The sequence below is a fragment of the Lolium perenne genome, chromosome 4 (assembly GCF_019359855.2).
Source record: "Lolium perenne isolate Kyuss_39 chromosome 4, Kyuss_2.0, whole genome shotgun sequence".
NCBI classification, from domain to species: Eukaryota; Viridiplantae; Streptophyta; class Magnoliopsida; order Poales; family Poaceae; genus Lolium; species Lolium perenne.
This window is the reverse complement of record NC_067247.2, coordinates 92,162,428-92,185,141: the sequence shown is the minus strand read 5'-3', so window position 1 is coordinate 92,185,141 and position 22,714 is coordinate 92,162,428. Positions and strand designations below refer to the sequence as shown.

The 22,714-nt window shown below is 42.3% G+C and overlaps 3 protein-coding genes and 1 non-coding gene across 4 annotated transcripts; 2 read left to right on the top strand and 2 right to left on the bottom strand.

Annotated features, from left to right (window-relative positions):
• Positions 1-665: 665 nt before the first annotated feature.
• Positions 666-5,801, top strand: LOC127293310 (pescadillo homolog). Its single transcript, XM_051322891.2, has 14 exons — positions 666-818; positions 919-1,004; positions 1,285-1,413; positions 1,995-2,114; positions 2,211-2,336; positions 2,617-2,701; positions 2,803-2,913; positions 3,559-3,652; positions 3,787-4,067; positions 4,168-4,275; positions 4,449-4,570; positions 4,818-5,019; positions 5,142-5,378; positions 5,501-5,801. The coding sequence occupies exons 1-14, from the start codon at positions 795-797 to the stop codon at positions 5,594-5,596; spliced, it is 1,821 nt and encodes a 606-aa protein (XP_051178851.1). The 5' UTR covers positions 666-794; the 3' UTR covers positions 5,597-5,801.
• Positions 5,802-6,210: 409 nt separating this feature from the next.
• On the top strand, positions 6,211-9,256 carry LOC127293309 (adenylosuccinate synthetase 2, chloroplastic). The gene is made up of 4 exons (XM_051322890.1): positions 6,211-6,651; positions 7,672-8,364; positions 8,441-8,752; positions 8,866-9,256. Exons 1-4 carry the CDS (start codon positions 6,226-6,228, stop codon positions 9,034-9,036), a joined length of 1,602 nt encoding a protein of 533 aa, XP_051178850.1. The 5' UTR covers positions 6,211-6,225; the 3' UTR covers positions 9,037-9,256.
• A 668-nt stretch (positions 9,257-9,924) lies between these two features.
• Positions 9,925-10,121, bottom strand: LOC127297832 (U2 spliceosomal RNA). Its single transcript, XR_007849520.1, has one exon. It is a non-coding gene; the product is annotated as a U2 spliceosomal RNA (small nuclear RNA).
• A 731-nt stretch (positions 10,122-10,852) lies between these two features.
• Positions 10,853-13,392, bottom strand: LOC127293308 (N-terminal acetyltransferase B complex catalytic subunit NAA20). The gene is made up of 6 exons (XM_051322889.2): positions 13,183-13,392; positions 12,999-13,089; positions 12,291-12,423; positions 11,539-11,608; positions 11,246-11,306; positions 10,853-11,141 (listed from the first exon to the last, which is right to left on the bottom strand). Exons 1-6 carry the CDS (start codon positions 13,258-13,260, stop codon positions 11,050-11,052), a joined length of 525 nt encoding a protein of 174 aa, XP_051178849.1. The 5' UTR covers positions 13,261-13,392; the 3' UTR covers positions 10,853-11,049.
• Between the last annotated feature and the right edge of the window lie 9,322 nt (positions 13,393-22,714).

Sequence of the window (22,714 nt, the reverse complement as noted above, 5' to 3'; positions counted from 1 at the left end):
TGGCCAAAGAATTTTTCAATAAGCTCTCAAATATGGATGTTGCGTGGGTTATGTTGGTGAACCTCTGCAACTCTTTCTCTTGTGTTGCCATGGTGGCGATAGGGAGAATGTGTGGGATGGAGTTGTTGGCGGTATACATGGGCGGTAGACATGGGTGGTTGGAGTTGTTCACGCCGACGAAGTTCACCGGTGTTTGTTCAACCTCCACGAGGAGGCCCTTCAAAGGACTCTCGATGACGCACATCTTCTACTCAAAGCCAAGTGGCTTTGTCCCAGAGCTAGCGAAGAAGGCCGAAGCTGGAGTCCTCAGTGTAGTGGCGGTGATGGAGTTCTTGTAGAAGTCAGGGGTTGCTCCGGCGTTGCTTTATTTCTTGAGGTCCCAACTATAGTACTATATCCCCACCGCTTATAACTGAAGGAGTATCTAGGCCCTTCGGGGCCTCGGTTAAAAAAGGTGGAGAAATGTGTGATGCCATTTTTTTAGCTGTAATAATGTTCATCAAACCAAAGAAATTTAGATAGCTGAAACTAGAGAAGTTTTAAGAACCACACAAGCTTTTCGCGAAAAAAAAAACCACACAAAGGAGAAAAAAAAGTTAGCCAAAAGCAATGTTAGCGAAGAAATATCTGCAAGGAGACGGCAACCGACCGAACCCCGACCCATCACTCTGCTCCAGCCCAAGCCGCCCGCCGCCATATAAACCAAAACCCTAAAACCCATCTCCCCCTCTCTCGTTTCTCCCCGTCCGTCCCCCAAGGACGACCGTGCCGCCGCCGCCGCCGCCACCACCACCATGCCGAAGCACTATCGCCCTGCGGTAATCCTCCCTTCTCCCTCCCTTTCTTCCAAGGGCCTTCCCCCCCGTGCCGTCGTCCGCAGAGTCTCTTACCCTGTTGCTTCTGGTGTGCTTTATCTAGGGCAAGAAGAAGGAGGGGAACGCCGCCAAGTACATCACCAGGACCAAGGCGGTCAGCTACCTTCAGATTTCCCTCGCGGTCTTCAGGTCCCCTCTCGACCCCCCCGCCTGTACTTCACCGCCGATGATAAATCTTTAGCCAAATTTTCTGTAGCGTCGATGTTAACCAGCTGCTTTCAAATTTGTTACCCGATGCATTTGTCAGCTCAAATACACACTTCATTCAGCTAATTAGTGCAATTTACCGTGCGCTATAGAGCGGCTTGTATGCCGAGAGAAGCTTAGGACATCAGATTTCACTTTGCAATTTTGCAAAGTTACTGTGAGAAGAGCCGTGTTAACTTTTCTGTTCACGATTCTGCTGCAGGAAACTATGCATACTCAAGGGTGTGTTCCCCCGGGAGCCGAAGAAGAAGGTGGAGGGGAACCACAAGACCTACTACCACATGAAGGACATAGCCTTTCTGCTTCATGACCCTCTGATTGAGAAGTTCAGGTACTTCAGCTTCCTGCCAAAATTTCCGTCGCGTGCTTTTTTATCTGTTTAACTGCACAGTGCTCTGTGAGTTGCAATTGTGTGTTCACTTTTGAAGAGGTACCATTTATTGCCCTGTTTTTGCTGGTTCCATGTAAGGTGATCTTACTAGTTCTGCTGCCAGAGGACTATGTATCTGTTTGTGTATTATCTGTTTCTGTTATTTTATCTAATTGAGGTTTTGCTCTTAGCATATGATTTGTAGTTGAGTTTCTGCACTTACGCAAGCTGTATTTTTACTAGAGGGGTAGAGGCCTTTTGGAAAATAAACCAATATCAGAACCAAGCCTTTGGAAAAACAGATCAATATCAGAACCAACTTACTGTAGGCAATCGAAGAGCCATCTGCTATTCAATTTGCACTCTTTCCGTGCACTGCCAATGCTAACCTATGGTACCAGAGGACACTGTTTATTATCACTTGAACTAAATACAGTATGCGCATATTAGACTATGCTACTCCTGAGTTATTATTTTGTGATATAAGGAGCCTGTTGGCAACTATGATTTTGTAATGCTATTTCCTTCATGGTTGATTTCAGGGAAATGAGGGTTCACAGAAAGAAAGTTAAGAAGGCTTTTGCTAAGAAAAACAAGGATCTTGCAGACAGACTGTTGAATCGTCCACCATCTTACAAACTTGATAGGCTTATCATTGAAAGGTACTGAGTGAGTTTAAGATGATTCTTTGGGGGTTGTCCAAACTGTGTTATCTCTACATAACATGATCCATCTTTTTTCTTATTGTTGCTGTGCAGATATCCAACTTTTATTGATGCCCTTAGAGACCTGGATGATTGCCTAACGATGGTGCATTTGTTTGCGGCGTTACCTGCTGTTGAAGGTGAACGCGTGCAAGTACAACGAATTCATAACTGCCGCAGGTACGTTCAGTTTGGGAATTACCTGGGACCTTTAATGCCCAAATGGTATTTAAGTTCCCACTCTTCACATCCGGTCATCACGTCTTTAGTGCCACTATAGTGCATTTGTGAGGAAGAATTTAAGGTTGTGAAAGTATATATTTACTGGAAGTCAGGAAATAATTAAAAAAAATCCCTGTAAATGTGAAGGACTTGGTGTTTGCCTCTTTTTTGCTCTCCACATATACAGCATTGCCCTTGCATCATTTTGTTAATTTGGAGGAATCTTTGGATATTGTAGGTTAAGCCATGAATGGCAGGCATATATTTCTCGAACGAATTCCCTGCGGAAGACATTTATATCTGTCAAGGGCATATACTACCAGGTAATTTCTGTTAAGTTATTGTCATGTGCATACCCTCTGCATTCTTATTCACTGCATTGCGATTGTACAGTCAAAATTTATGATTCGACTACATTTTCTAGGCTGAAGTTCAAGGGCAAAAGATCACCTGGCTAACTCCCCATGCTCTTCAGCAAGTTTTAACGGATGACGTCGACTTCAATGTGATGCTTACCTTCTTGGAATTCTATGAGGTAAAAGCATGCGAATACTCTTTAGTTCTTCATCATTTCTGCTTTACTCAGAACATATATAATCATTTTTCTAAAGAAAAATTGCTGCACGTTCATTTAGAGTAAATTATAGTCAGATGGTGGCAGGCAGATAGAAGATAACCCTGTATGCGTTGGAATGAGGCTACCATCCGCCTGTCCTTTATACGCTGCCTGATTGTGGTGGCTTCAATAGCTTGAAGCCCTTCTGTTAGAATAATTGTAATTATCAAATTCTGTCACCAAATTGCTAGGTTTATTATTTCCATTTCCCTATTTTTACTTAAAACATCAAATATTTTTGGAAAGTTATCTTGCTTGTTTATTTTCAGCTTACATAATTTGCATTGTCTCTGTTGTGCTTACTATGTTTGTTAGACTGTAACATAGTGTTTTTTTTGTTCTCCAAACATTGCTACAGTTACTTGTGAAGTTGGAAATAATATTCATAAAACCACAAGATTCTACTTTGTAACTAAATGTTGAACTGAACTTGTTGCCTTTGGGTACATGTATGTACATGTCTTGAACTATTGCGAAAAAACCACTTCCTGCAGTTTCCAAATGTCGATGGTATCTGGGCTATGTAGTGTTCCTCTCATTTTCGTGATTATGGTTTGCTTGCAGACTCTTCTAGGATTTATCAACTTCAAGCTTTACCATTCAATAAATGTAAACTACCCTCCTATTCTGGATCCTCGTCTTGAAGCTTTATCTGCTGGTAAGTGATGGTGCTTATAGCAGCCACTTCAGCCAACATCCCTTTTTGTATCCTCATTTATTTTACTTTCCTTAGTTTTATGATTCAGTGACATTGTTTTCTTTGTTTGACATTTCTTGTTATGTTTATACCAGAGCTCTATGCGCTGTCCCGATATATGTCTACTGGAAGACTGCCAGGAAATCCAGACTCTAATGGGTCAACTGAGGATAAAGAGACTGAGAATAACAAAGAGAACTCAAAAACTGATGAATCTGAACTCAGATTGGCACAGCTTCAACATCAACTCCCAGCTAATGAACCTGGTGCGCTAATGCATCTTGTAGAAGAATCAGTTGCTGATGATATAGAGGATGGTCCCGCTAAAGATTCTAGGAATTTATTCAGAGGCTTGAAATTTTATTTAAGTCGTGAGGTAGGTAACTGGAATTAAGCGTACTGAAGACTATCATTTTCCATCTATTTGCCTCATCATAAGTATTTACTTTTTCTCCTTTTTATCTTCCTCTAAACAGGTGCCTAGGGAGTCCCTCTTATTTATTATTCCAGCATTTGGAGGAACTGTTTCTTGGGAAGGACAAGGAGCTCCGTTTGAGGAAACAGATGAAGAGATCACCCATCAGGTAAGTTTTGCTTGCCCATCATCTTTGAGCAGCACAATCTAAATTGGCTCTTCACACAACCTACCATTCCCACTGCTGCCTCCACTCCCCAACCATGCACGTGTATTCCCCCAGTTTAGTTCCACTGCTGGTTATGAAGTATTGATAGATATATCACATCTGCTGTTTTGCAGATTGTTGACAGGCCGACTCAGAGCCATGTTTTCCTCTCTAGGGAGTATGTTCAACCACAATGGATTTTCGATTGTGTAAATGCTCTCCTTATACTGCCAACAGAAGGTTATATTGTCGGAAGGTATATCACACACCACTCAGATATACACACAGTCGAGTTTGTGATGTGGGTGCTACTGTACATGGCAAAGTTGGGAATCAGCTGACTGTTTATTTTGTGTCAAAAAGCTTAAGAAACAGCCTTTGCTAAGTGAACACGATTTTGTGTGAGATGCATATAATGTTCCCCCGTTAATTCAAATCAACTTAACTGAACTTACACTACTCAATAGTAACTATGCTAACGTCTAATTTTCTGTTCATCTTAGGGTCCCTCCACCACATTTATCTCCTTTTGTGGACAATGATGAAGAGGGTTACGTTCCTGAGTATGCAGAAACCATTAAGAGGCTGCAAGATGCTGCTAAAAGCAAGGTGTTGCCTCTGCCTGGTCTAGGTGATGAAGCTCACGAGAATTCGATGGTAGACACAAGATCTGAGTATAACGAAGTGGCTGAAAAGAAGAGGAAGGTGAGCTCCATGCCATTTCAGCATACAAGTCTCTTGTACAGTTGTACTGTGGTTTTTAGTATTTTTTTGCAGCGTATGCCTTTTGCTTTTGTGTAATTGCCTTTCCTCTTTCTCTTTCAAAGTTGGACATGCTAGAGAAGCAATACCATGAAGAGTTGAAGATGGAAATTGAGGGAACCACCTTCTCTAATATATCAAATAAGAAGGCAGATATTCCAGATGTTCCAGATGATGCGGAAGGAGATGAATCTGAGGAAGCAAAGGAGGATGATCCTATTAAACAAGCAGCAGATGATGCTGAAGAAATTTCAAAGTCTCTCATGTCCAACAGGAAGAGAGGCCTCCTCAAAGCAATGGAGGTACATGTCCTTTACTAAATATCATGCCCAACTGGATCGAATCACCTTTCTCTGCCCACGAAACCATGGTAGCCTTCCTTTTTGAGACGTAACTAATCCGTTTTGACTCTATGCGATTGCAGATTGGCAAGGAAAGGAAAAAGAGCAAGATCGAGACCCTGAAGCAAAGGAAAAAGAAGGCCGAATCCAGTGCTTCTGCTAAGAAACGTAGTAGCTGATACATGAGATTCATAATGTGCCATGTTGTATCTGTTTCTGAACGCTTTTACCAGTCCTGGTGTAGCACTGCATTCGTAGAGTTGCTGCCGTGATCAGCACATCTGCATGCTGTGATAAGTAGCCACTTCTTTGGTCCTTGTGTTGTTTGCTGTCGACTTATGTACTGAAATACTCGAATGGGAAATTTTGATCTATTTTATGGTACGTACAATTGTTGTGCCCACGTAAGAGTTGATTAGTAGCAGATCTGAATTTGTTTATCGATGCATATCCCTCAGCGAGATCTCAGAGTCCCTTCTTAATCAAATTATGTTATTGCGTGTCTACGCATAAGCTAGTGCGCTAGTTACCAGATTCATTCTCTGGCTACGTCTACCAGATTCATTCTCTGGCTACGTCTACTGCTGCTGGTGTGTGTTACTGAAGATGTGCACAAGTATTTGTGTTTTACTTTTAACCAGAAAAAGTACAGCAGTCCTGTTTTCCGTGCTCCAATCTTGCTTGAACAATACAACCTGCTCAGATGGAAGTCTCAAACCAAAAGAGAAGAAATTGTTACAAAATGTAAATATTGGAGATTCCCAGTACAATACAGTTCCTATGTTAGACAAATTCAGACTTGTTTGCCATGGTTCTTGCGATGAGATGGGATAACGGCGCTTCCACAACCATCGCATTCAAGCAGGTCCACCAGTCTTCACCCCGCCTGATCGTCTCGCCTCGCCTTGCCCCGTCTTTTCCCTCCATCCGCGCCATGCCGTTCTCCTCCGTGTCCCTGCTGTCTCTCGACCCCGCCGCTCACCTCCTCCCCGCCGCCGGCTGCGTCGCTGGGCAGCGGACGCCGCCGCGGCCGCCGCGTTTGCGCCGGGTGGTGCTGCGGGCTGCTTCCGTCTCTGCCGTCGCGGAGGAGTCCTCTGCGGCAGCGGCTGCGCGGGGGCGGCTGGAGTCGCTGAGCCAGGTGGCCGGGGTGCTCGGCACGCAGTGGGGGGACGAGGGCAAGGGCAAGCTCGTCGACATCCTCGCGCAGCGCTTCGACGTCGTCGCCCGGTGCCAGGTCGCTGCCGCTCTCTGTTTGTCTAATCTGGACGCTGTTCGATGAATTGCTCCCGGGGGTGCTAGTTACAACTCCCTAGCCTGTGCATGTTTTGATGGCTTCTACGAATTGCACCTTTCTCAGCTCATCACTTAGAGAAGCACATGGCCTGAAAAACACCATCATAGCTCAATGCAGCGTTCCTGCTTTCTCATTCATCATTGTATCATTATTACTTCGCTCTGCTGCCCATGCCAAACATGCATGCTCGTTTGGCTGTCAACTGATTTTCCTTGCCTTTCTAGCACTTGAATAAATTCGCACGCATCGATATGGGTTCAACCCCCAGCTCCAAATTAGAAAAAAAGGTACTGTTAGTTGGATTAGTAAGTATCGTTGTATACGTGTAGCGTCGGTGGAAGGCATAATTTAGTGTGTGCTTCTCCACTATTCTATCTTGATGTATTATCATCTTGCTAACAGAAATGGGGCCGTACTAACTTATAGTACATGTTAAAATGTTGTAACCTCCCACAGTTCTCTAGTTAAGCAGTATCAAATATCAATAGCAAAAGTTTCCAATCGAAGTTTTGTTTCTTTTACAACTGTCTTGTTTCTGGTACTGCAACTTCTTTAGAGTTTAAATATGATTATAATTCTTTCAAAAAGTTAGGTGTATATGGTTCACTTAACTGAATGGGTCTTGTGCATGATTGTACGAAGTCAGTTAGATTTAAAAAAAAAAATCTTCAACACACACCAAAGCGTGTTTCATTGTATATTAGAAGAAGCTGTCAAGAAGACGGAAGAGTACAAGGTCAGAGCCAAAGCAAAACAAGTTGCTCCCTCTGATCCATAATAAGTGTGGGGGTTTTAGTTCAAATTAGCTCAAATATGAACTAAGCCCTCAATACATATTATGGATCGGAGGGAGTAGCTTAATTTGGTCATGTTACCTGGTCTTACTTTGTGCAATAAGATCTGATTATGCTGGTTTTACCTTTTTAAACTTACTTATAGGTGTTTTATATTGCTTCTTAGGGCGGAGCTAATGCTGGACATACTATATATAATTCCGAGGGAAAGAAGTTCTCTCTGCATCTTGTTCCATCAGGGATCCTTAATGAGAACACACAGTGCGTGATTGGTAATGGAGCAGTAGTTCACCTTCCTGGGTTCTTCAAAGAAATTGATGGACTGGAGTCCAACGGAGTTTCCTGCGAAGGAAGGATTCTGGTATCAGACCGTGCCCATCTTTTGTTTGATTTTCATCAAGTTGTTGATGGACTTAGGGAGGTGGAGCTTGGAAACTCGTTTATAGGAACAACAAAGAGGGGAATTGGCCCATGCTATTCGAACAAAGTTATCAGGAATGGACTCAGGGTTAGTGATTTGCGACATATGGACACCTTTGGTGCTAAATTGAGTACACTACTGAAAGATGCAGCTATGCGCTTCAAAGGATTTGAATACAGTAGCAAGACCCTCAAAGAGGAGGTCGAGAAGTACGAAAAGTATGCTGAACGCCTGGGACCTTATATTACCGATACTGTGCATTTCATGAATGAGTCAATCTTGCAAAAGAAGAAAATATTGGTTGAAGGTGGTCAAGCTACCATGTTAGACATTGACTTTGGTACATATCCATTTGTTACTTCCTCAAGTCCCTCAGCCGGGGGAATTTGTACTGGCCTTGGTATTGCTCCAAGAAGCCTTGGTGATCTCATTGGAGTGGTGGGTACAATTATCTTTGAACTAGTTAATATTTTTTACAATCCTTCCCTCCATAACCTAACACTTCTATGTGCAGGTAAAAGCTTATACAACCAGGGTTGGATCTGGTCCATTCCCAACAGAGTTGTTGGGCAAGACTGGTGATTTGCTCCGTGCATCTGGAATGGAATTCGGGACTACAACAGGTCGGCCCAGGCGCTGTGGCTGGCTTGATATAGTCGCACTCAAATACTGCTGCCAAATCAACGGTTTCTCATCTCTAAATCTCACGAAACTCGACGTGCTTACCGGACTCAAGGAAATTAAGCTAGGCACCTCATACTGTACTGAAGATGGTAAAACACTCGAATCCTTCCCGGCAGACCTTGATTTGTTGGAGCAAACTAAGGTAAACAGAAACTGCTTGTGATGTTCTGTCAATTCGTATTTCATTGGTACTGTATTTTCAACACGGTTCTTTGTTTGGCTTGGCGATAACTCTTGTGGTCTCTGCTGATGTAGGTCAAGTACGAGGTCCTGCCTGGGTGGGAGGAAGACATAGCCTTGGTACGAGACTACAACGATCTCCCGGAGACTGCTCGTTTATATGTGGAGAGGATAGAGGATCTGGTTGGTATTCCGGTCCATTACATCGGTGTTGGACCTGGGCGTGAAGCTCTCATATACAAATAGGGGTGTTTCATGAAGCATGTCCTATATTTATATAAAGATCCCCATTTAGGCAATGGTTTGATTTAATTTTGCTGTCTACTGCTCGTTATAAAGAAGGCATTCCCCGACTGGAGTGTGTGAAAAATGAACTGGTAGTAGATGACTGGTGGTGGAGGATATGTGCATTTCTTCAACATCCTTTATGAGGCTAACAAAGTATAGCTCCATCAGTGTTTTGTTCTGTTTTTGTTTCACACGACCCTCGGAAACAGGGCCAGGTTCTACTATCATAGATAGGGGAGCACAACAAGTAGAAAAAGTAAAGTGTTTTTGAAATGTAAAATCCAATGCATCGCCTACTGCTAATGTTGAAACGAATTGGCATCCTTTATGAAGCTAACAAGTGTTTTCTTCTGTTTGAATTGGCATTTGATTTGACTTAGCCCTTTTGCCCCGCATTTGCCATGCTACCTGGTTGGCGAAGTGAATCCATAATCCCCAAGGTTTTGTTTGATATGTGCATTCGATGGATTTCCAACACCAAACAAAAGGATCTTTGGAGGCGAGATATAATTCTCAACACTAAATTATTTAGTCTAAATATTGGGAGAAACCGCTGATAGTATGAAGGCCAAAATGTTCAACATTATTCAGGACCTGTTAGTAAGATGGGACTGTGTGAACTCTGAAAGAAAGAGAAGATCAATTAAGTTTCAGATTTGCAGAGAAGTGTTATGTAGCAGCAACGCCAGTTTCAGATTTGCAGAGAAGGTGAACTGAATAAGGGATTTAAGCTGACGGAACGAGATGCAGACCCGACAGTTCTCAAGCAAGCTGGGCTCCAATTTTAAGCAGGCTCTTGTCTGAATTGCCCTTGGTTACTTCCATCAAAAGTTTGATTAGATTCGGTTGGGGTGCGCCTGCCCAGGCAGTAGTGCAACGCACTGGGCGACACGCAAGGGCCCCAGTGGCAAGCCACTGTGGTGGGCCCTTCCCCACAAAAAATAAATTTAATATCGTTGTGGGCACATGGCCCACATATCAGATATTAAACTGATAAGAACAGATACTACACTTGATCTTAGCCAAAAGGCCGAGAAAGGTATGAGTTGCTACGCTGAGGCACGCCTCCTTATATAGCGCAGCCTCGCTCCGTCTCCTCTCTCGCTCGGCGAGGTGGGACTAAAACGAGTCGCGGGGAACGGACGGACGATTGGGCACGCGTGATCGGTTAGCTTATACTTTGGGCCGCCAGGTTAGAATACTATAAAGCGGGCTTTTCTCTCTTAAAGATCCAAGTGGGCCTCCGTTCCCTCCGGAGACAAGAATGATACGGCTCTCGAGAGTTGTGCTGGGTACCGGTGGCGGTGAGGCGTGTCTTTCTTTTACCAGCCGAAATGATGCAAAGATTCTGGCAAAAATCGACTGGAGCATGTAAAAACTGAAATGGGATTAGATGACTGGAGGTTATAGGCATTTCAGCATCCTTTGTGAGGATAACTTCACGAATTATAGCCTCATAGGTGTTTTGTTCTGTTGTGAAGTACGGAGTAGCATTTTCCATGCTATGATGCTACCTGATTAGGAGCCTAGTGTTCTTAGATGGGCCTCCAACACCAAACAAAAGTATCTTTGGATGCCAACTATACTCTTTTGTACGCCAAGTATCGAGAGAAAAAAAAAGTGCAATCTGAAGCCTAAATGTAAATATTATGATAGCGTCCAGAGTTTGCTAAAATGAGAAACAGCACCAAATATCAGAATCTCTGTTCTCCAGTCTTTATTCTAGCCAAGGTCGTAACGCAGCAATCATCCATACAGTTGAGACGCCACAGCATAAAAACAATACAGCAAAAACATTCCATTCCAGAACAACAGTGCCCGCCTCTGAAACTATGTTGAATCTTAACATGAATGTGCAAACAAACCATCACAATCACTAGTTAAACGACACTAGAGACAACAAGTGAAACAGGCACGTAGGCCATCGAGATTAAAACAATGCACAACGGTGAGGTAATTAGAAATTCAGCATCAGTCATATTCAAGCTCATCGGGTGTAATTGGTCTCTTCAGTGGTATGATGGACTTCTTGTCGACATCTTGTGATAGCGCCTTTCTCATATCTATGAAAAATACCAACAAAAGAAGTGAGCAATAGCATCAGACAAAATAGTTCCAAGTACAATACACCATAGGTGTAGCCGTGTAGGCCACTCAAACCACTTACCAAGGCCATCTTCTTCGCCTGAGTAGTAGCGAAGCACCCTTCGATAAACCACGTAACCAAGCTAAATGGAGAAGGAGCATAATTAGATAAACCTTTACACAATGTTTCTTGGTTTAATTTTCTAAAAAAAAAGGTTTCTTGGTTTCACTGGCAAAACATTATACTCCGTACTACTATGTTTAGGGGAAATAGAGGAAATGACTAATTCGAAAATGGTTATTCGGCATTCATAATCAGTATTGACAGATACAGCAGCAGTAAGCTAGTGAACATGAAGTTTGTAGGAGGCGTACCTTCTCATACATCCTTATCGCCGGCATGTTAGATGCCCTTACAAAGAGATCCACAAAGTAGGCCTTATCCCTGAACAGAAAATTACCTTTTAGTGGGCTATGGTGTAACAGCAGTGAGATAATATCTAGTATAATGTACAACATGATAAGGCCAGTCACTGAGCCAAAGAAACTGACAGCAAATGTCACACTAGTAGAGTGAAAAGCTAGCTGCAGTACGTCATTACGAGGGCAGTGTTTAATTCAATAATCTAGTCCTACGATTAAGTGAGCTGGTGGTGTCTACTGTCTAGTAGGAGGAAATATACCTTGGAGATACTCTTGCTAATCCAGCTAAAATAAAGTTCTGCAGAAGAGCTAGCAATCAGAGAATGGGAATACCACTATCCTGGGTGGAATTATCACACTCTTGTTAACTGTTACTCTCGGCTTGGTTAGGCATCTTTGCCCCACGGAAAAGGACCTTTCATATTTGAAATAAGCTCACAGTCTATAGGTCTTTGATCTAGTTAGCGAACGTTGTAATCAGGAAGGACAAGAACCAGCATTGATATTTGGCAGATTAAAATGTGGAGTGATGAAATCTGCCAGTGTGCTACGGAATTCAGATGTAAAAAGTAACATCTGTAGAGTATAATCAAGTGTATGAACTATCATAAATGCTACTAGCTCAACATACAACAGAAAATATTGCATTCTATAACGACCATGTAATTGCGGAGATTCAGTCACAGGGAAGCTAGGCTACTTACATCTTGTCACTGATTTCTTCCAGCAAGTGCATAAGCGTCTTGGCTAACTTCTGTCTCCGAAATTCTGGGGCAACAGACACTGCTGTAACATGCCCATGCCAAGATTCACCTTGTCCTTCAACCTTACCCATGACTGCATCAGATACCCAACTCAATAAGTATGATACTAAACTAGGAGAAGGTAGGCAGGCAAGAAATGAAACAAGCATAGTACCACTAAAAGATAGCATTCAACATCAAAAATGTTGTACAATCTCTCTAACGCCAAGATGCTCGATCCCTTGAAATTCCATTCAAGTTCCAATCCATCAGCTAACTACAGTTATACTGTCATTTGGCATGCCCTTCAAATTTCACGCCCTGAGATGTACAGAACACGACCTACTTGGAGAACAGATTTCATACCCTATTTCGCCTGATTCTACTCGCACCTCCGCGAATCATTACTGTTTTTGCACAGCATACAGCAGCAGAATTATACTAAAACTATGCCTACAAATTCCTACCGTCTCGACTCTTCAAGAGCAAAATCCAGGGTTTACAATCCACAATTTCAGCTAATCTGACAAAATAAGAAGGAGAATCAAAATAAAGTACTCCTTCCGAGCCTTTTTAATTGACTCGGATTTAGTATAACTTTGTACTAAATCCAAGTCAAAAGGGATAGGAGGGAGTATTAAGTGACCAAGGGTAGGATAGAGGACATACTGTATCCCATGACGCGGTCGCCGGGGTTGACGGCGGTGTGAAAGTAGTCGGGCCAGCGAGCCATGTACGTCATGTAGAAGGACATGTTGAACTGCGGCGAGCAGAACGACAGATCAGGCGCCGGACGGACACCGACAGTGTCGTCGAATCAAGAGAGCGAGAAGGCTTTTGGGGGATGGCTTACGGTCTCAGTGAGGTGGTCGAGGTTGACGGGGGCGAAGCGGAGTAGGTCGTCGCAGCAGAACCGGCGGATGGTCGTCATGATCTCTCTCTCGCCTCCTCAGCTTCTGGCGGCGGCGGCGGAATCTCGTCGCGGGTAGGGCGGGGCGGCGGCGCTCTATCCGGATTTCCGATTCTTGTTTCCTGGTCGGGTTGGAACTTGGAAGGGGCGTACAGCGGTCTACGGCCGGGATGGTTCGGATCGAGTGCGAGGGTGAGTCGAGACTCGAGAATAAGGTTTGCGCTGATCTGAGCCGTCCATTTCCAAGGTCAAACGACTCGGGCACGTTTGGGAATGCGATGTAGTCACGGAGCAAAATGCACCACTTGATGCATCTCGAACGGTGAGATCTAAATCATAGCCGACAATGATCAGAGGAATCTAGTGAGAGAAACTGGTCGTATCAGCGCTCCCACAAAAATGCACATCATGTCGACCCAATACAACCGTTGGTAAACCCTAAAAGGGCCATGCCACATTTTCTTGTATCTGCCCCTCATGCAGTCAAATAAACTCACGAGACTACACCTTTTTCTCTCCTCCTTTTTCTACTGGGAGTCGATTTTTGGGACAGCTGGTGTGGGCGTTCCAAAACTTTTAGCCGCCATGTGTGAACATCGACTTCAATACGTAGCTGATATGTGTGATACCGATTATAGTATTTGGGGGTTATCGTTGGAGATCCTCTAATTTTAACAACTTTCTCTCAAGATGTTTGTGTTCTTGCGAGTACAAGGCAAGTGATTTATTGGTTAAGAAAACAAGTGATCTCTCAATTTAACATGATTTATTAGTTAAGAAAATAAGTTTATGTTAGTGGGTTTTCCTTTCAAGAAAATATCCATTACATTCGTAGAGAACTAGAGACATACGTCTATTATTCCGCTCTACATTACCATGAAGTAAATAACACCTTACCGTTTGATGTCTACTATCAGAAGCATCTCGACCAAGTGGTAGATCGATGTTCATCTTGGAAGTTGGGAGGGGGCATGTACTTGTTGAGTGTTTTGGCACATACCCATTTTAAGAAAGTACAAATTTATTCGGAGTGCGGCGTGTGTGAGCTTGGGCTCTAGGTAGCTCGTTTTAGAAAAGCATATAAAAATGGTAAGTGAAAGCTCAAAAGTTTAAACGAATTATGATTTTTTTTTAGATGTAGTCATAATCCACAATCCATGAGTCAACAAAGAGCAATTAAAAGTCAACAATTAATGTCCTCGAATGGTACCATTGTTCCGCAAAGCTTTGTTTGGGTGTATGTATTGAAAATTGGAATTGAATTAAAGTGGGAATACAAAAATTGAGTTGGAAATGAACTGGCCTCTAATTCAAAAAAAAAAATCGTTTGGATGTGCATGATATTTCATGTTGGAATCAAAGGGTGGCATCCAATTCCTATTTGGATGTACAATTCTAGTGAAATTGCATGTTTTATTGAGTTTGGACAATATAAAGTTGTGTACATTTATGGAAAATGGTTGTGTGTATATTCGAATGTTTATATATTTTTCACACATAATAACATTAAAATAATTTGAGCAGGGTCACAACAACAACACAAGTAGAAAAAAATCATGGAAAATACATGTGCTACAATGCACGCACCATCTGTAAAGGAGTTATTTAGAGCATTGATAGTTAATAAACCATTCATATCATATTCCATATTCAACTTCAAACATTCACGGAGCATAGACATGATGCAACGACATATATGTACACACCACAAATTCACGTCATACCATGCACACGTCAAATTTGTACCATACTAGAGATAATGAAGACTATCCTTTCAACTGAACTCATATGCTACTTATTCTCTCGAGATTCTGCAGTTTAAACATATCAAAATTTAGGAACCCAATTGAAAGAACATCTCTCCAACTTTATGGTTTTGTGTGTTTGATGACAACATGTGTGTTACATTGATGTGCGTTGAAATGGTGCAGAGTTAATCTTTGATCGAATTCATGTTGAAAAACAAGAAAGAGAAAGGAGAAAATTTGCCCCAGACCAGATATTTGAAAATATCCGGCCACTGAAAATCGACTAAGGACTTAACGTCCGGGGCTACTGGATGTGGGCCGGAAATTTGGCCAAATATTTCCTTGGCACCGGAAATTCCTGGGGGGGGGGGGGGGGCAGAATATTCGGCCTCACTTTCCAACAACTCCCTTCTTCCCAAGTTCAGGTTGCTCACCCTCTCCAAGTTCATCCACTCAAGCTGAGCCACCAAGAATCAGTTGATCTCCTCCTCCAACCATCCAAAGCTCTTGATCTTTGCATAATCGAAGGAGAAGACCCTGATCTACATCTTCACCGAAGCAATTTATATTTTCCTTGGCACCGGAAATTCCGGGGGGGGGGGGGGGGCAGAATATTCGGCCTCACTTTCCAACAACTCCCTTCTTCCCCAAGTTCAGGTTGCTCATCCTCTCCAAGTTCATTCACTCAAGCTGAGCCACCAAGAATCAGTTGATCTCCTCCTCCAACCATCCAAAGCTCTTGATCTTTGCATAATCAAAGGAGAAGACCCTGATCTACATCTTCACCAAAGCGATTTACATTTTCCTCTCATTTACCGACCCTAGTTGTTGTTGCTTGATTTGATCTTCTTGTTGTTGTGTTGTTATAGCTATTGGGAGCCTCTAATTTAGTTGTGGATGTGTGCCCAAGAACCTTGTAAAGGCTAGATTTCAGCCTCGAGGAAATCCCTTAGTGGACAAGTGAGCTAGGCCTTTGTGGTGTTTATCATCGGAGAATAGGGTGAGGGCTTTGTGGTGTTGGTTGGGCCTTTGTCGCGACCACACCCCTCCAACGTAGACGTACTTCCCCTCAAAAGGAAAGAACTACAGGAATCATCCCTTGTGTCTCTGCGTGCTCCACTCTCGGTTACCTCTATCCTTGATTGCATTATTATATCTTGCCTATCTATATCTTGCTTAGTTGTATACCTTGTCATCTAGGGAAATTCACATAGTTGAATATCTAGAGAATTTACCTTTATGTCAAGCGTTAATTGAAAAATAACTAAAAATTGGGTAGCACATATTCACCCCCCTCTAGGTGCGGCATACGATCCTTTCAATTGGTATCAGAGCCTCGGCTCTTATTTCGAGCTTAACCGCCTAAGAGTATGCCGGGCGATGAGACTCCGAAAGGGACCGGGAAGCCGACTTCCATGGACGATCTCAATTCTTTGGAAACATCCTTGAGATCCTCCATGGAATCTAATATGCTAGATATGAAGAAATATCTAGCGGAGCTACTAAATCCGTTGGTCCCTCCCGTAATTCCATATCACATAGGACAAGGACATGACTCTTTATTAGAGGGATATGCTTCGGCCTCACCCTCTACTAAAAAGCCCTTGGATGGTGATGACTTAGCCAATGTTAAAATCTCTAGTGCTTCTCCTAAAAGGGCTTAGGTGAGAGCTACAATGCCGTTGATTGGCGCTCTCTGGATCCCCTGTCCCCCACCCTCATATAAACAATAGGGGTGATCCAACTAAGCTTAATGTTGAGGATTTTAATATGTGGCAATATGAGTTTTGCTCTCATGTGTGCAGTGCCTCCAATGAGCTATGGAGAATCATTCTTGAAGGGTACAAGCCTTTCAACGCCGACAAATTGAATAGAAGAGAAGTGGTTGATCACCAACTCAACTATGTCACCTTGAACATGATTCATCAAGTTATGGGGACAAAGGACTTGGCTTATATTCGGAACTACACCACCGCCAAGGAAGCTTGGGATGGGTTGTCAGAAATCTTTGTGGGAAGTGAAAGCGTGAACAGAAACAAGCATAGTGCTCTTCGGAACCAAGTCGAAGGGTTCATGAGGTTTCCAAATGAAGATCATCAAGATATGTATAGAAGGCTTCTATCCATTGTCGATACCTTTCGTAATGTGGGTGCCCAACATATTGATGACTTTTGGATCAAGGACGAGTATATCGATGCCATGATGCCTTATGAACCCATTGATGTCAAGATTCTATTTGGGAGGAAAAGCTATCCTAAGCTAACATCCTATCAAGTGGTGCACGAGATGCAAGCTCTCAAGGTAGCTGAACAAAATTCTCAAGATTCTCGAAACCGTGCAATGGGGATGGCAAGAGGTGCAAATCTTGCTTTGAATGTCAATGTGGTGGAAGAGGTGGACAATCAAGAACCATATATAACGTCTTGGAGCATATCCTACCCGGAGGACTTGGAATACCATTACCATGACCATATGGCATTTCATGCAAGAACCTTTTGGGTTGATCCATCCAAGGCAAAAGAAGATAACATCAAGAGGAACAAAGCAAGCTGGTTCAATAGATCGGGCCCAAGATCAAGATCTTGATTCAATTGTGGTGACAAGTACCACTTCATCGCCGAATGCCCATATAAGAATAGAGAAACTCATGGTGGGAGGCTCATTCCCAAGGACAAGAGCAAAGATTCAAAGGTTCCCAACAAGAGAACATTCATCAAGAATAAGAAGAACAAGATGCCATCAAGGATTGTGCTATTAACTCAAGAGGAGTATTCTTCCGAGGACAATACTAGTGATAGTGATGAAGAAGAAACCTCAAAGGAAGTGGCCGCTATTGCTACTACCTCTATCCACCTTCATCCCTCTTTGAATCCCCCGATGAGAACCCTCACATCAAGAATGCACATTGCTTTATGGCAAGATATTCAATGGATACATCTATTGTGCTCTCAACTCAAGAAGAATATACTTCCGGGGATGATGATGATGAAGAAGAAGAAACTACTGATACGTCTCAAACGTATCTATAAATTCTTATGTTCCATGCTAGTTTTATGACAATACTCACATGTTTTATACACACTTCACATCATTTATATGCATTTTCCGGCACTAACCTATTAACGAGATGCTGAAGCGCCAGTTCCTGTTTTGTGTTGTTTTTGGTCTCAGAAATCCTACAAAGGAAATATTCTCGGAATTGGACGAAACAAACGCCCAGGGTCTTATTTTTCCACGGAGCTTCCAGAAGACCGAAGAGGATACGAAGTGGGGCCACGAGGCGCCGACACCACAGGGTCGCGCGGCCAGGGGGGCCCGCGCCGCCATATGGTGTGGGGCCCCCGTGCCTCCTCCGACTCTGCCCTTCCGCCTACTTAAACTCTCCGTCGCGAAAACCTTATTACCGAGAGCCACGATACGGAAAAAGTTCCAGAGACGCCGCCGCCGCCAATCCCATCTCGGGGGATTCAGGAGATCGCCTCTGGCACCCTGCCAGAGAGGGGAATCATCTCCCGGAGGACTCTACATCACCATGATCGCCTCCGGACTGATGTGTGAGTAGTTTATCCTTGGACTATGGGTCCATAGCAGTAGCTAGATGGTTGTCTTCTCCTCATGTGCTATCATGTTAGATCTTGTGAGCTGCCTATCATGATCAAGATCATCTATTTGTAATGCTACATGTTGTGTTTGTTGGGATCAGATGAATATGGAATACTATGTCAAGTTGATTATCAATCTATCATATATGTGTTGTTTATGATCTTGCATGCTCTCCGTTGCTAGTAGAGGCTCTGGCCAAGTTGATACTTGTGACTCCAAGAGGGAGTATTTATGCTCGATAGTGGGTTCATGCCTCCATTGAATGCAGGACAGTGATGAAAGTTCTAAGGTTGTGGATGTGCTGTTGCCACTAGGGATAAAACATCAATGCTTTGTCTAAGGATATTTGTGTTGATTACATTACGCACCATACTTAATGCAATTGTCTGTTGTTTGCAACTTAATACTGGAAGGGGTGCGGATGCTAACCTGAAGGTGGACTTTTTAGGCATAGATGCATGCTGGATAGCGGTCTATGTACTTTGTCGTAATGCCCTAAGTAAATCTCATATTAGTCATCATGATATGTATGTGCATTGTTATGCCCTCTCTATTTGTCAATTGCCCAACTATAATTTGTTCACCCAACATGCTATTTCTTATTGGAGAGACACCACTAGTGAACTGTGGACCCCGGTCCATTCTTTTACATCTAAAATACAATCTACTGCAATCACTATTCTCTGTTGTTCTTTGCAAACAAACATCATTTTCCACACCATACGTTTAATCCTTTGTTTACAGCAAGCCGGTGAGATTGACAACCTCACTGTTAAGTTGGGGCAAAGTATTTTGATTGTGTTGTGCAGGTTCCACGTTGGCGCCGGAATCCCTGGTGTTGCGCCGTACTACACTCCTTCGCCAACAACCTTCACGTGGCCGTTGACTCCTACTGGTTCGATAAACCTTGGTTTCTTACTGAGGGAATCTTGCTGCTGTACGCATCACACCTTCCACTTGGGGTTCCCAACGGGCGTGTGCTTTACGCGTCAACAAGCTAAATTTCTGGCGCCGTTGCCGGGAGATCAAGACACGCTGCAAGGGGAGTCTCTCACATCCAATCTCTTTATTTTGTTTTTGTCTTGCTTTACTTTACTTTATTTACTGCTTTGTTTGCTTTCTCTATATCAAAAACACAAAAAAATTAGTTACTTGCATTACTTTATTTTGTTATCATGACTAGTCCTATAGCTGTTACTCTATCACCTGAGGAATCGATCTTTACTTTTAAACAAGGGGTGAGGAGAGTTTTAAAGAAGCTATGTCTAGAATTTTTGATTCTTATAGTAAAACTGAACCTAAAATGACTCTAAGTTTGCTTCTTAGTAACTTTTATTTTGGGCTTATTCTTCGCTATAGATATGCCTTAGATGCTGTAGTGGGAGGAGATTTCCTTCAGTGTGATGGGGACCAAGCTTTTAATGCCATAAAAAAATTGGTTACATCATCTAGCTCCGCTAATAATTTTGATTCATCTCTTGCTAGCATTCATAATAGATTAAACACTCTCGAAACAAATATATCTTGTTTAAAAGAAGGGTACAACCAGATTCGCGAATATTATGATTATGTTCCAGTAAGCTTTGAATCGTCAATGTGGGTGCCTACTATTAAGGTTGCTATTTGTGGTGAAACTTTTCATGCCCGTTGTGATATTATGTCTGAGTTTTGCCTTATGCCTAAAAGTATTTATGAATCTTTGACACTTTGGGAACTTACTGAAGGAGGAGAAGGAATAACTCTTACTGATAACTTTGTTATAATTCCTAAGGGAATAGCTGAAGGTGTGTTCACAACCTTTCTTGGAAGGACAATATCCACTGATTATTTCATTGTTGAATGTGTAGGGACAAGACAAATCACACTTGGAAGATCCCTGCTGAAACTCGTGGGAGCAATCATAGACGTGGGGAAAGGCACTCTAAATTTTACCTCTACGCCCGGATGCGGTCATATATTCCCTAAACCAAAGAGTAAGAATACGAGTAAGAAGGGTAGGCGCAAAGCCCCTGGTAAGAATATTAATGCTTCATCTCTTGATAATACTTGATTCACACTTTCTGTGCCTAGCTGAAAGGCGTTAAAGAAAAACGCTTATGGGAGACAACCCATTATTTTACTACAACAATTTTGTTTTATATTTGAGTCTTGGAAGTTGTTACTACTGTAGCAACATCTCCTTATCTTTATTTTATTGCATTGTTGTGCCAAGTAAAGTCTTTGATAATAAGGTTGATACTAGATTTGGATTACTGCGCAGAAACAGATTTCTTGCTGTCACGAATTTGAGTAGCCCTCTCTGTAGGTAACTCCGAAAAAACTGCCAATTTACGTGAGTGATCCTCAAATATGTACGCAACTTTCATTCTATTTGAGCATTTTCATCTGAGCAATTTAAGTGCCTCTAAAAAATTCATCTTTACGGACCGTTCTGTTTTGACAGATTCTGCCTTTTATTTCGCATTGCCTCTTTTGCTATGTTGGATGGATTTCTTTGTTCCATTAACTTTCAGTAGCTTTGTGCAATGTCCAGAAGTGTTAAGAATGATTATGTCACCTCTGAATATGTGAATTTTTGATTATGCACTAACCCTCTAATGAGTTTGTTTTGAGTTTGGTGTGGAGGAAGTTTTCAAGGGTCAAGAGAGGAGGATGATACAATATGATCAAGAAGAGTGAAAAGTCTAAGCTTGGGGATGCCCCCGTGGTTCATCCCTGCATATTTCAAGAAGACTCAAGCATCTAAGCTTGGGGATGCCCAAGGCATCCCCTTCTTCATCGACAACTTATCAGGTCACCTCTAGTGAAACTATATTTTTATTCTGTCACATCTTATGTGCTTTACTTGGAGCGTCTGTATGTTTTTATTTTTGTTTGTGTTTGAATAAAATTGTATCCTAGCATTCTATGTGTGGGAGAGAGACACGCTCCGCTGTTTCATATGAACACTGGTGTTCTTAGCTTTACTTTTAATGTTCATGGCGAAGGTTGAAAACTGCTTCGTTCATTGTTATTTGGTTGGAAACAGAAAATGCTTCATGTGGTAATTGGTATATGGTCTTGAATAATTTGATACTTGGCAATTGTTTTGCTCAATAGATCATGTTTAAGCTCTTGCATCATGTACTTTGCACCTATTAATGAAGAACGACTATCATAGAGCTTGTTGAAATTTGGTTTGCATGATTGGTCTCTCTAAAGTCTAGATATTTTCTGGTAAAGTGTTTGAACAAAAAGGAAGACAGTGTAGAGTCTTATAATGCTTGCAATATGTTCTTATGTAGGTTTTGCTGTACCGGTTCATACTTGTGTTTGCTTCAAACAACCTTGCTAGCCAAATCCTTGTACTGAGAGGGAATTCTTCTCGTGCATCCAAAACCTTGAGCCAAAACCTATGCCATTTGTGTCCACCATACCTACCTACTATGTGGTATTTCTCTGCCATTCCAAAGTAAATTGCTTGAGTGCTACCTTTAAAATTTCATTCATTGTCTTTGCAATATATAGCTCATGGGAAAATAGCTTAAAAACTATTGTGGTAAAGAATATGTAGCTTATGTATCTTATTTCTTATAAGTTGCTTGTTGAGCGGTAACCATGTTTCTGGGGATACCATCAACTATTACACCTTTGTTGAATATCATGTGAGTTGCTATGCATGTTCGTCTTGTCTGAAGTAAGGGTGATTTATGATGATCAAATGGTTTGAGTGTGCATATTGTTAGAGAAGAACATTGGTCCGCTAACCAAAGCCATGTATCATGGTGGAAGTTTCAGTTTAGACATCAATCCTCAATCTCTTATGAGAATATTATCTGTTGTTGAATGCTTATATATTAAAGAGGAGTCCATTATCTGTTTTCTATGTTGTCCCGGTATGGATGTCCTAAGTTGAGATCTATCAAAAACAAGAAATCAAATGCGATCTATCTCCTTGGACCTTTGTATAGGCGGCATAGAGGTACCCTTTTGTGACACTTGGTTGAAACATATGTTATGCAATGATAATCCATGTAAATCCAAGCTAATTAGGACAAGGTGCGAGCACTATTGGTATTCTATGCACGAGGCTTGCAACTTATAGGATGTCTTATGCATAACACATATGAATTATTACTACCGTT

What these genes read in the sequence shown, in the direction of transcription:
- LOC127293310 (XM_051322891.2), top strand. Translation starts at nt 795, where the DNA reads ATGCCGAAGCACTATCGCCCTGCG. An exon ending in CCTTCTTGGAATTCTATGAG is followed by an intron (nt 2,914 to 3,558) that starts GTAAAAGCATGC and finishes GTTTGCTTGCAG; the next exon opens with ACTCTTCTAGGATTTATCAA. An exon ending in GAAGGTTATATTGTCGGAAG is followed by an intron (nt 4,571 to 4,817) that starts GTATATCACACA and finishes TGTTCATCTTAG; the next exon opens with GGTCCCTCCACCACATTTAT.
- LOC127293309 (XM_051322890.1), top strand. Translation starts at nt 6,226, where the DNA reads ATGGTTCTTGCGATGAGATGGGATAACGGCGCTTCCACAACCATCGCA. An exon ending in TTGGTGATCTCATTGGAGTG is followed by an intron (nt 8,365 to 8,440) that starts GTGGGTACAATT and finishes TTCTATGTGCAG; the next exon opens with GTAAAAGCTTATACAACCAG. An exon ending in ATTTGTTGGAGCAAACTAAG is followed by an intron (nt 8,753 to 8,865) that starts GTAAACAGAAAC and finishes CTGCTGATGTAG; the next exon opens with GTCAAGTACGAGGTCCTGCC.
- LOC127293308 (XM_051322889.2), bottom strand. Translation starts at nt 13,260, where the DNA reads ATGACGACCATCCGCCGGTTCTGCTGCGACGACCTACTCCGCTTCGCC. An exon ending in TCGACCACCTCACTGAGACC is followed by an intron (nt 13,090 to 13,182) that starts GTAAGCCATCCC and finishes TGCTCGCCGCAG; the next exon opens with TTCAACATGTCCTTCTACAT. An exon ending in AGGCGAAGAAGATGGCCTTG is followed by an intron (nt 11,142 to 11,245) that starts GTAAGTGGTTTG and finishes TATTTTTCATAG; the next exon opens with ATATGAGAAAGGCGCTATCA.